Source organism: Heterocephalus glaber, unplaced genomic scaffold (genome assembly GCF_053883595.1).
Source record: "Heterocephalus glaber isolate CG9 unplaced genomic scaffold, H.glaber_assembly_v1.0 deba00000594, whole genome shotgun sequence".
Classification (NCBI taxonomy): Eukaryota; Metazoa; Chordata; class Mammalia; order Rodentia; family Bathyergidae; genus Heterocephalus; species Heterocephalus glaber.
Window position 1 is genome coordinate 20,262,391 of NW_028258151.1, and position 12,390 is coordinate 20,274,780.

Here is a 12,390-nt window from a genome sequence, read left to right on the forward strand (position 1 = left end):
TCCTTGTCCCTGCTCGTGGCTTTCGGTCACTGAAAGGTGGTGTCATTGTCCCCTGGGTGGCCTGTCTGGGCAGATCCTCATAAAGCAGTACCCAGGCTGATTCCATCAGGAATACTGATGCCTTCTTAGGTGTGGTCCCCCGATCTGTGAGAAAGTCACCAGGACAGATGAGCAAGGTGTAGAGTAGGTGGCATTCCTGCCATTTACAGGAAATGTCTGATCTGTCTCCATGCCACTAATCTCAGCTCTTGAAAACACTTCACTGTATGAGTTGCCAGTCGTCATGTCAAGAACACAACCAATCTGATATTCACTTCTAAACCAAAAGCAGAAGCTATGCTAAGCTTCTTAGAACCATTATTATATTCACAGTACTATAAATTTTCAGGACTGTTAAAGAAATTAGTTCTCTCCAGTTTAATAATTTCATTTATAAATGTGTAGTTCTTTGTATTACAAAGTATGACTATAATAAGTCTCTTTATTCTTTTTAATAAACAGTAGTTTCCTTTAGTAATTACTGGTATGTTTATGGTGTTTTACCTCTGGAAGAGGGAAAATGCATGAAATTAGAGCAAGGCCGTCTTACAGGCCCACAGGGCTTGCTGGATGCACCACCTTGCTTTATCCCCAAAGCAGCCTAGCAGCCCTGCTGTCACCCCCATTTTCATGGGTGAACCTGGCTTAGCACAGTTATGTAGCCTGCCCAGTCACACTGGAGATGGGCAATTGCAGGACTGCTGTAGGCTGGGGGCTCGGGTCTCTTCTCCTACCTTGAATCAGCTCCATAAACCAGGTTTCTGTGCAGTGTCTAACAGGTGTGATGTATCCTTATGGTTGTAGCCGTTTACAGTGAAATTACATGAGACCACGGATCCAGACAAGAGGCAGATGCTGGAGCGGATCCAGCATGCGGTGGAGCTGGCCACAGAGCCACTTGAGCAAGCTGTGCATGCCAGCCTTGTCGGGGATGAAGTGGACAGTCTTGCCCAGGTGAGATCTTCGTGCATCCCGTGGCTCTCCTGTGTAGGACACCATGCTCTGCCCTGGATTGTTTGCATCTTGTAGTTAAATGCCTTGGCCCATGGGTCTGTAACTCCTCAGTAACTGGTAACCCCATTGTTCTTCAGGGGCTTCGTCAGAGCACCCTCTATTCCACACCCTGCAGCCCCATTTCCTAGGTGTGAGGCTCAGGGCCAGTAGGACCTGGGATCCTCCTGGATCCCACATTGATGCTACTTCCACACGCTCTCACTTGGAATGAGAGCAGCAGCCTTTTGGTGAAATTAATTATTCCAGTGGACCCTCCCCAGCATTTCTTAGTGGCAGCAGCTGGAGAAAGAGAAGCCAGGGTTGAAGTTGAGCAGCTAGCTCATGGGTACCTACAGAACTGGGCTCTCACTAGCCTACTCTCTGGCTGCTGAAGATGTCTTCGGGCATGGACAGGGTGCCTTGCCCTATTCCCCCAGGCCTTCCCAGCTACCAATCTAAACAGCAGGAGGGCCCTTCTCCTTTCCACCAGCGCCCCCTGCTGGCCACCTGTAAACTCATCGGAGACAAATTGAGCTTACCTTGTTAGGAAACAGTAGGTGATTCATTTGTAAGAGATCACCTTAGCTCCAGGATGTAGCAGCATCAACCCTCTCAGTGTCCTGTGTCTACTACCTCTCCCTGTCCCCTGAGCCCCTGCCTCAGTCTGCCATTCTGTCTTTCATTCTCATTTTTATTTTTATTTTTATCTCTTCTGGGTTCCTACATACCAGATCAGCTGGTGTGGCTGTTTCTGAGCCTTCTAAAAGCTAGTCTATGTGCAGTCTTGGAACATTGTGCTTCCTGTGGACCTTGTTCCTGAAACAGGCTCTGCACAGTCACTGTTGCTCCTCCACTTTGTGCCTTGGGCCAAGCTGCTCACCTGTGCTTCTGGTACCTGCTGTCAGGCTTCCTTGTCACCAGCAAGTCTGCTGTAACACCTTCTCCCCAGTTGTTCCTCTGCCATCCTTGTTTAAAGAAATTATGGTGAAGGCCGGGGATTTAGCTCAGTGGTTTTGCTGCCTCCTGCGCAAGCGCAAGGCCCCGAGTTTGATCCCCGGTACCAAAAGAAAGAAAAAAGATATTATGGTGGAACATACGTAACATGAAAGTTAGCATTTTAACCATTTCCAAGGCATTAGGCACATTCACATTATTATGTAGCTCGCTCTACCATCTATCTCCAGAACTGTATCATTTTCACAAATCAGTCCAAGCTCAAGGCTTCTGAATCAGGGCTCCGTGATCATCTGTTCTAGCTCCATCATCCCCTGTCAGAAGGAAGGACAAAAGAGTACATTGCAGGCAAGAGAGAGGTTATCTATTCTTGAGGGTAGAGCTCTCAGATTTAAACAACTTTACTGTTAGGCCCCACCTTCTAGGACTGTTGCACTGGGAATTAAGTGCTTAGCACATGATTTTTACAGACCATGGCAGGCAAGCTTTGTTAGGAAAAACAGTATTCTGGTGTATTTCAGGATGTCACCTCTCCTGGCCAAGCTAGTGGCACATACTTCTTTTTTTTGGTACTGGGGATCGAACTCAGAACCTTGTGCTTTCGAGGCAGGCGCTGGAACCACTGAGCTAAATCCCTGGCTGTACTTCTAATCCCAGCACTTGGAGGCTAAGGCAAGAGGATTACAAGTTCAAGGCCAGCCTGGGCAACTTAGTGACCTTGTCTCAAAAAAAAAAAAAAGGCTACAGGTGTAGCTGTGTGCAAAGGCCTTAGGTTAAATTCCCAGTACCATGAAACAAAAAGAATGGTTTGTCTCTCTTCCTGCTGGAAGCATAAGGGCGTACTTTTCTCCATATTCATCTTGAGGACATATTCATCTTGAGGACCTATTCACACTCCTGGGAGGACAGCTCACAATAGTGGCCCCATGACAGGGCCACCTTGCAGATTATAACTCTCCGGCATGGTACCCTGAGGCTTCTTCAGTGGTTCCCCAGGTAGAATTGTAGCTTCTCTGACCCACACTGGGCCCACAAAAGTTCCTGCTCCTAAGTCTGCCCAGGGGAGCTTCGCTTCTCTGTGCTCCTTCCTCTCTGTTTAGGGCTGCAGTTTGCCCTGTGACCTCACCTATCCGCAGCTGGGACATAGTCTGCCCTGTGACTTCACTTCTCCAGGCCTAAGAAGGGTGCTGCATGTTCTCTCTGTTCGCTTTTTACCTCTTGTTAGACTGGAGGGGCAACTTCCTGGCTTGTGATATGTAGGAATGGAGGCCATACATTTTTGAGGCTGTTCATTTAGAGTTTCCAGCTTATAATGGTCATGTTTTCCCGGGACATTAATGTGTCATCAAGTTGTGGGCCACTCAGTCCCTAGAAATATTCACAGCTGGACAAATGGCATCACCCTGGGGTTCTATATGCTGCCGCCTTTCCCAAGGAGGCAAAACTGCTGACCTCTGTCCTTCTTCCTCACTTTGTTACCCTGTGATTTTGGAATAGCTTGTTGCCAGCACATGTCAGGAGTACCCATGTGCAGTCACCTCTGGTGGGTGGTTTCTGCTGAGCTACCTATCTGACCTGCTCTGACTCCACTGCTCTGTCTTGGTTTTCTTTTGGTCTTTGTGTGGTTACCACTGCTGTTGGCTCACTCCTTTCATGCGCCAGGCCAGGCTCCTTCCTGGTCTGCTCTTTAATGCTCACCTGTGACATGGGACCGTGCATGCATAATTGAGCAATCTGGACTTACACTACCCCTTCCTCTGGTAGTACAGGGTTTCAAAGTACTTTAACTTCACTGAAGCCCCGACTTCATACTGTTGTTGTCCAGTATCTTAAGTCTGTCATTTTTAAAGCTTGTGTGTTATGTTATTATAATTATTATGTGTTTGTTCGATACATCTACCCTCTTGTTTCTGTCTTTTTGCTAGGGCCCCTTTTCACTTCCCTTTCGGTCTTCTAGACTAGGGGTTCCCAACCCCCAGGCCACAGACTAGTATCGGTTTGTGGCCTGTTAGGAATTGTGCCATACAGCAGGAGATGAGCAGCGGGTGAGAAATCAAAGCTTCCTCTGTATAGCCACTTGCCATTGCTTAAATTATTGCCTGAGCTCTACTTCCTGTCAGATCAGCAACAGCGCTAGATTCTCATAGGAGCCTGAACCCTACTGTGAACTGCTCATGTGAGGGATCTAGGTTGTGTGCTCCTTATTTTTTTTTTTTCCTAAACAGCAGAGTGAGACGCTGTCTGGTTTTTTTTCATTAAATTTTATTTTATTTTATCCCCCCTGCCCCTTGTGTGCTCCTTATGAGATTCTAATGCCTGATGATCTGAGGTAGAGCTGAGGCTGTGATGCTAGTGTTGGGGAATATAATTATTATGTATTGCACACATACATAAATTTTAAAAGGAAAGAAACTAACACACCCCCTGTCTATTAAATTATTATCTAGAAATGGGCACATTTCACTGTGTTTCTTACTGTTGGTTTTGTTGGGACTCAACTCAAGGGCTTGGCCCTTTGCTCCAAGCACTTTGGGACCACTCTGCTGTCTGCTGGCTCCCATTGTTGGCAGTTGCAGAGGACAGTAGGCTGCCCTTCAAATCACTTTTCTGTTTTTTCTGTCTGGCTCCTGAAAAAAATATTTTTTTCTTTCTTTCTTTCCCTCTCTCTCTCTCTCTCTCTCTCTCTCTCTCTCTCCTTTCTTTCTGCTTTCTGCCATTTTACTAAGTCGTTGTAATAGGTGTTTTTTGTTTGTCTGGTCTGATGTTTCTTGTGCTTCCCGATCTGTGGACTGTGTATCCATTCTGAGTTTTTCCACCCTGATGTCCTTGGGCATCTCTCTGCTCCTTTCCCTCTCTTTTCCTTCTGGGATTCCTGTTGAATGTGAGGCCCAGCTTATCGCCACTACCACCACTACCTCCAGCCTCCAAATTTGTCTTTCCTTGTGTCTTTCCGGCCTCTGCTTTGTCTTTGTTTTGGGTAACTTCTACAGTTCTGTCTTCTGCCCACTGATTCCTTCTTCAGCTGCCTCACCCATCCTAAGTGTTTTTATTTCATCAGTTGATCAACTTCATCTTCATTTGTTTCTCTTTTGAAGTCTGCCTGGGCCATTTTGATAGTGTCTTACGGCTTGCTATTGCTCACCACTCTGATTCTGTCTTTGTTTTCTCTGAACATTTAGCCTTGCTGTTTTTCCTGTGTGTCTTACACCTCTCACGTTAGAAGCCGTGCAGGTGTTGTCTCAGCGGACTCCTCTCACATTTGCTCATCCTTAGGCATATGGTAACCTTAACTAGGATTTCACTGTTGCTGGGTCATGGTCTGGCAGTCCTGAGGGCCAGGGCACATCCATCCAGGGCCACCCTTTGGAGGTTTCTGTGCCTGCAGTTTGGGCAGGCCCTGTGACTGCTTTCTAGGTAGTGATGGACAGACAGCCTCTGCCTCCCTGGGTGTACGCTATGCCTTTTCTGCTTGTCTCCCCTGGTACTGCACAACAGGTCCAGCTACCCTTTAGCCAGCTGTGCCATGTTTTCCAGGAGCTGTTGCCCGGGCATGCTTCATAGCCTAACCCATGCAGTACCCTTTTCCCCTTCTTGCCAGCATGGTGGGTGCTCTGTCCACCCCATGCATCTTTGCTATCTGTTGCATCATCTTCCTTTACTTTTTCTCTCACCTTTCATTTCTCCTATTTACACCACACACTGCCTGTGTGGCCCCACATGCCTATTAATGCTCAAGTTAACAAGCTAAAAATGATAGGTTCCTTCAGGGAGCTTGACAACAGATGTTTCTCCAGTATGATGAGACTGCAGTTGGAATGTGTTTCTTACCACCAGTAGATGTGGTCAAGGGGTCAAGGGGCACTGTTGGAATGAGCTGGTCATGTAAGCATCACTGTTTCCCCGGAGATGGTGACTCCTTGTGGAACACAGTTGTGCCCGTCTTTGAGTTCGGGGCCCTGATTGGTTCACACCACCTGCATCACATCGATGTGCTCATGTGAAACCTAGTTGCATTGAGTGTTTTATTTCTTTTCCTTTAGGTATTGATGGAAGAGGCCAAGGACTTGCTTTCTGACTGGTTAGACTCCACGTGTGGCAACAAGGTGACTGACAATTCCATTTTCTCCAAACTACCCAAGTTCTGGGAAGAAGAATTCCACAAAGACATGGAAGTGCTGAATGTGAGTGTCCTGGGTTGTCTTGTTCCTGCTGTCTCAGGTCCCAGGGCTTGGTTTCCACCTTGCTGTTCTGGTAAAGCCAGAAGCCCTTGTGTGATCCACAGCCTCTTCATTCTATAAGCTCAATTAAGTGGCTAAATCAATGTTGAACTTAAGCAAGGGGGAGAGGGGCTTCTTTTTTTTTTTTTAATGTAAAATTTTCACCTTCATTGTCCCCATGCCTACCACACATGGAAGCCCAGAAGATAAATCAGAACTCTGAGGGTGGAAGACTATTTTGTAAGGCAAGTCCTTGTTAGAATCATCATTATTGCTTCCCGAGGCCTCTGATAGGGAGGAGGAGAGAAAAGGCTGGGAGGCTGCCCGCAGACCCCAAGCATCCTCGGGGCCCCTTCCCTGCATGTCAAAGTCAGGGAAGGAGCAGCTCTTTATATAAACTAATCTTGGGGCAGCTGTGCTGAGCTAGAGCTTGTTATGCACATAGACAAGGGACCCAAGACTCAGCTGAAGGCACTAGCCCAGGGTCACAGATAGCTACTGGAGCAGGGATACTCTGGTGACCCCCTGTCCTAGACCAGCCCAGTAGTCAGCAAATGGGGAGCCCACATGGCCTAGGCCCAGTATAATCACGTATCCCCTAGACCATGCAGGGTTGTTGTTTTGTAAATTGGTGACATCTTTTTCATGGAGCACGTTCACAGAAAGCAGAAATGTTCAGAGAGACAATGCTGAGCCTCTCCTTTGTCATCCACAGGTCCTCCCTCCTGATGTCTTAACCCGGGTCAGTGAGTATGTGCCAGAAATTGTGGACTTTGTCCAGAAGATTGTGGACAACGGTTATGGGTAAGCACAGGTCAGGGCCCTCCCTCAGCCTCCCACTACTCAAGGGGGAGCAGCTCCCCAACCTCAGGTCCAGGAAACGGGGGCACTTGTGCTCTGGGGTCACTGGCTAGGTGGACCACACCTTCATGCTCACCCCCAGCAAGTGCTTTGCTTTGTACTGAGCTGCTGGTGCTGTTACCTTCATTTTAAGATTGTTTTAAAACAAAGCCCTTGGGTTTTTCATTTCAGAGTAGCTACCATTGTAGTAGGTATCTAATCATGCAGACATTACCATTCTGCTCGAGACAGGAAGCAAGAGGGACCCACATCCCAGCCAGTCCCAAAGACCCCAACAGTTGTCTTCTTGCAGCTCTGGCTGACTCCAGGGCCGAGAAGCTTGTGTCTGGCTGACAGCACCTCCAGATGTCCCTAGGGCCCTGTGGGGATGCACTGGGAGGACTTGGCCCAAAGTCTTCTAGGAAACTAGGCAGTTAAGGCCATGGATAATAGTCCCAGAGCAGCATGATGGTGAACACAGACACTATGGGGCCTTTGGAGACATCAGCACCACTCGGACACTCTAAGATTGTCCTGGTTTGTTGTCCCAAAGGTGGGTGCATTTCTTCAGTGTCCTGCCGGCTGTGATTTTAGCACACACACCACCCTGCACTGGGTGTCCACTCCAGCACAACCACAAGAAACACTTCCCCACACCTTGGAAGTTACTGTTCACAAGGAGCCCCTGATGGGAGTATAGCCAGATCTTGGTGTCTGGGCAGCACTCAGCCTCTGCTGGATACATCTTCTCAGGGAGAGCCACCCTGTTTGTCAGTGGGGGCCCTGAGCCAGTCTCGGGTTGCTTCCCTCCACCTAGCTGCACAGACTAGATGAGGGAGTAAGGACTATGTGCTTGGTGTCTGCATTAGCATCAACTCTGAAGGGACGGTGCTGCTCCTCTCCTCTCTTAACTCAGATCGCTGCTGGGCAGCATGAGATTGTGGCCAGCTGAGCTGCATGGACAAGCCTGGATCAGGAGACCTGGAGGCTTCTGGAGAGTCGTAGCAGGGTCACTCAGAGGGGCGTAGGGGCATGCCACACAGGGCAGTGTCGTCACCAGAAAAGGCCAGGCTAGAACTGCAAGGCCACAGGACACCAGACAGAGCATGCTGCCAGGCAGGGAGGAGGCCACCTCCACTGTGAGAGGCGTCTCCCTTGCTCCACTCAGCCCACACAGCTGCCATGGCTCCAGAACATCCACAGGGAGAGCAGGAGAGAAGCTTGGAGGGACTTGTGCCTTGTGACTCTGTAGCCCCCAGAGATTTTCAGACTGTTCTGGGGAGTGTCTGGATCTGTTAGATCTCCCGATTCCTCTCTTATTTTCCAGCTATGCATCAAATGGGTCTGTCTACTTTGACACAGTGAAGTTTGCTGCCAGTGAGAAACACTCCTATGGGAAGCTGGTACCCGAAGCTGTTGGAGACCAGAAAGCTCTTCAGGAAGGGGAAGGTAAGCACAAAACAGAATGCATGAGTGAGAATTCGTCCCCCTGCCTGGCCTGAGCAGGGTTTACCTCACGGCTACCATGGGTGTCCTGAAGCTCATTGCTGGTGTTCACTGAGAACCACAATGTTTCTCCTGAGGGAATTTAGAAGTTTTCTACACAAGGAAATAAAGTGTATTGCTTCTTAAGAAACAAAGAAATGAGAGGCTGCTGTGTATCCTGCCAGGCACAGTACCCTGGGATGTTGATTCTTGGGGGTGGTGTAACTGGGTGCGGTTAGGGTGGCTTGGGGGACTCGGGTGTGTACAAAGTGATGGATATTTAATCATCTTGATCCAGACATTTTACACATAGAGTTAAACTTTTTGTAGGTGGGGCAGAATCACATTTGAAACTTTCATAAGCATTTTCTCTGTACTTTTCCCATGAATGAGTGTGGAGATATACCTACAGAGTCCATTGTTGGAGATATCCACATTCCCTGCAGAGTAGGGGTTGCTATCACATCAGACAATTTTCCTCCTGCTTCCATGTTTCTCAGAGGCAGTTTGGGCATTAACATGTACATTTGGATCAAGTACTTTTACCTTCAGGGCTGTATTTTTAAAAGTCAGAATTTGCCACCAAGCAAGACAACACAGACTCACTAGAAAAATCCTGAGGCAGCTTAACAACAGAAATGTCAGTGGGGTTTAAGACTCCAGTGTTCATTTGTAGGTATAAAACAGATGAGTTCATGGTGATAAAGTGCCTGTCTGCCAAGAGAACTCAACCCCAGACCCCCCATGCCTGAAGCCAAAGAGGCTGGCGCACCTGTATTTGTACACTTCTCAGAGTGGGTACTTACAGCAGGCCAGAAATTAATCAGGGCATAAAAGGTTTGGAATACAGTTAACAAGTGTGGTCTGAGATTTCTTTTAAGCACCTAGACCACATGCCAGACCACAGAAGGCAGTCTACACAGTCCCAAAGAACTGCTTTCATGGAGACCAGGTTCTTCCAGCACAGTGAAGTTGGGTGAGGTGTCGACTCTAGGGGACATGTGAGATTTACAGACCCACCTGGAGGTTTATGCTCCTAAAGAGGAGGAAAGCTGCAGAGGAATGTAGGGGTGGTTCACAGCTGGATGTCAGCCAAAGCACTCATGCTGGCACTAGGAGAGTGCCTGAGTGCCTGAGTGGGTGTGGCTGAGGGGAAGATAGTGAGCCAGGCCATCAGGCAGAAAGCTAGGAAAGGACAGCACTGAGTGGAGAGAAAGCAGAGGAAGGAATAAAGGTAAAGGCAGATTTATGAGATGGGAATAATGTAGCAAGTCAAAAGCTTGTTTTCACAAAGATTAATAGAGTAGAAAAACTTGTAGCCTGTAGGATGAAAGCAGAGCAAACCTGCAGATATAACAGAGCTTTATAAGTCCTCAGAGGGAAGTAGGGGCAGCTTGCTGTAGCAACTTGGATACAGAGAGAGACAGGCCCAGGATAGGAGGCAGAGGTGAGGGCCAGAGATTGGGTGTGCAGAAGGAAAGTTCTGGAATGGTGAGAGGCCCTGCCACTCTCCCTCTTGCTGTTGGACCCCATCTGACTGTTCCTTAAATGCCATTGATTCTTGGACCTATTCTTCCAGACTGACCTCAGGGTTAGGGTTCAGGTTCCAAGAACAGTAGGAGTAGAGCTCAGTGTGCCCATAAGGACATTGGCATCTTCCTTGTGGCACTGTCAGACCTCCTCACAGCCCATACAACCTACTCAGGCAGCTTGGAAACGTGGTTTTTCCTCTATGCTGTCCCTGCCACTGACATTTGGGGACTCAGCACAGAAGGGGGCAGGTGACACCAGGCATGCAGTCTTGTGGTGGCCTGCTCACTCTGCCAAGTAAGAGGGCCTGTGCACTCAGAAGGCACACACACGCTGGGGAAGCCAGGTCACATCAGCACCCAATGGGAGTCGACCTTGCAAGCCTGTGAGGTCACAGGAAATGGGCCTACAAAGGAGTGAGCAAAAGGGATTCTATGATTTATTTCTCTTACTTAAAAAATTTGAAGCAAGGCCTGGGGGTGTGGCTCAATAGTAGAGCATCTGCCAAGCACACATCAGGCCCTAGGTTCCATTCTCAGCTCTGAAAAACAAAAACTGGAGCAAATAGCAGACATCAAATAATGACATGATGTGAGAGAAACAGGTGATGCTCTGTTATAAATTTTTTCAAAATGTACTTTTAAGGGCCAGGGATTTAGCTCAGTGGTTTCGCTGCCTGCTGTGCAAGCGGAAGGACCCGAGTTCGATCCCCGGTACCAAAAAAAAAAAAAAAAAATGTACTTTTAAAAGTAATCAGATACAAACATTTATAGGTAAGTGTATTCACAATAGTAACAAAAATTGAAACATACACTATCTGACAAGTGAAGAGTGACTAAAAGAGAATGTCATGGAGCCATGCCAAGTGTAGTTCTGGACAATTGCTGGTGGCAGAGCAGTGGGAGGCAGAGGGAAACAAGGGTGGGGTCTGACCTGCCTGTTGTGTGTGTCTGTGTTTGGTTTGAAGACTTTTTTAAAATCTGCAAATCATTACACCACACTATAAGCAGTAATTATTCCTAGGTTCAAAGATGATGGCATTGTAGACACATTCACATGCTCCGTGTTCAGGATGGTATATGTTTTGTTTTCAGATCCCCATGTTTTAGAACATCCTCAGCACTGTTTCCCTCTAGCCATCTCTCAGGGAAGCATAGGCTCTTTGCCTTTGGTTCCTCAAAAATTGGGGCACCACTTGGAGCCCTCAAGCTGGGGTCCTGAGATGGAGCCAACTTCTTGTCTGGGGCTTTCCACAGATGGTGATAGTATCTAGGGGAGGATGCAGGGCCAAGCAGACCCTTGAAGACCAGGGCTGGTCCTGGGGTGCTTTGCCAGGGCAGAAGGCCTTTGCTCAGCCCACTCACCAAGCAGCTTGAGGCTTGTATTAGTGCTTAAGAAGAGCTTGCAGGGCTGGAGCAAGGTTCCTCAAAAGACTGCATATGCTCTGAATCAGATTTAATGCAGGACACACATTTACAAGATTGGCCTACAATGGCCGCCCACAGAGTCAAATGTAGGAAAGGGCAAAAGATCAGTCCGTGCACTAGAGATCCAAAGGATCCAGCCAGAGTCCTGGAGCACGCAGCAATGTCCCGCGTGAGTCTGCCTCAGGCCAAAGGCTCTGCCACAGAAGGCTGAGGGGTCTGTGCCAGGTGTTTGAGAAGTCAGTGCTAGAAGCTAAAGAGACTGCACTGGCAAGCTGAAAGGCCAGTGTTGGAAGCTGAAGAATCTGTGCCAGAAGCCAGGAGAGAATGCCCAAGCTGACAGTGAGCACCGGACTCCTCTGAAGAGAACAGCTGAAGCTTAAAGGAAAGCTTGAAGGAAAATCAGCTTAAAACCTTCCCTCTCATTCTCCTTTTATACTATTCTAACAACAGTCCTCCTTAAAATGAGCCTTCCATGCCCAGAGCCATGCTGACTCAATTCATCTGGGCATTCCCCACTCAAGTTGACAATTAAGCACCACAAAGCTGTATTCCTGCTGTTCTCAGCATGGACCTTGGGCTGACTTGGAGTTCTCATGTTCACAGAAGCCTACATGGGTCCTGCAGGTGCCTGTAGTGACAGTGCTTGGCTATTCTGGCACTCTACCCATTTTGTACCCAGTGTGCCACTGGCCAGGCCCTGCCAAGCCAGTGCGTAGGGTCTACCCAGCGCATTTCCTCCATCTGCCCGGTGAGACCCAAAGAGCCTGACCCCTTGCCTGTCCAGGAGGAACACCTGCAGTGGGAACTGTACTCACCATGCATGGGGCCTCTCTGGCTGGGCTGCTTAGCTTGTCACTGTATGCTCCTTGTAAGTCTTGGAGGAACAGTGTCACCACTCACCCCAG

General features: G+C 48.3%; 1 protein-coding gene across 7 annotated transcripts in view; it reads left to right on the plus strand.

Annotated features, from left to right (window-relative positions):
* The window catches only part of Cars1 (cysteinyl-tRNA synthetase 1), a 54,720-nt gene that overhangs the window by 16,224 nt on the left and 26,106 nt on the right, over window positions 1-12,390 (plus strand). For all 7 annotated transcript variants that reach the window (XM_021264442.2, XM_004852124.4, XM_087205484.1 and 4 more), the window contains 4 exons: window positions 844-993; window positions 6,027-6,167; window positions 6,919-7,007; window positions 8,371-8,492. In XM_021264442.2, the coding sequence (XP_021120101.1) occupies window positions 844-993; window positions 6,027-6,167; window positions 6,919-7,007; window positions 8,371-8,492 (502 nt within the window). The remainder of the gene's footprint in view (window positions 1-843; window positions 994-6,026; window positions 6,168-6,918; window positions 7,008-8,370; window positions 8,493-12,390) is intronic.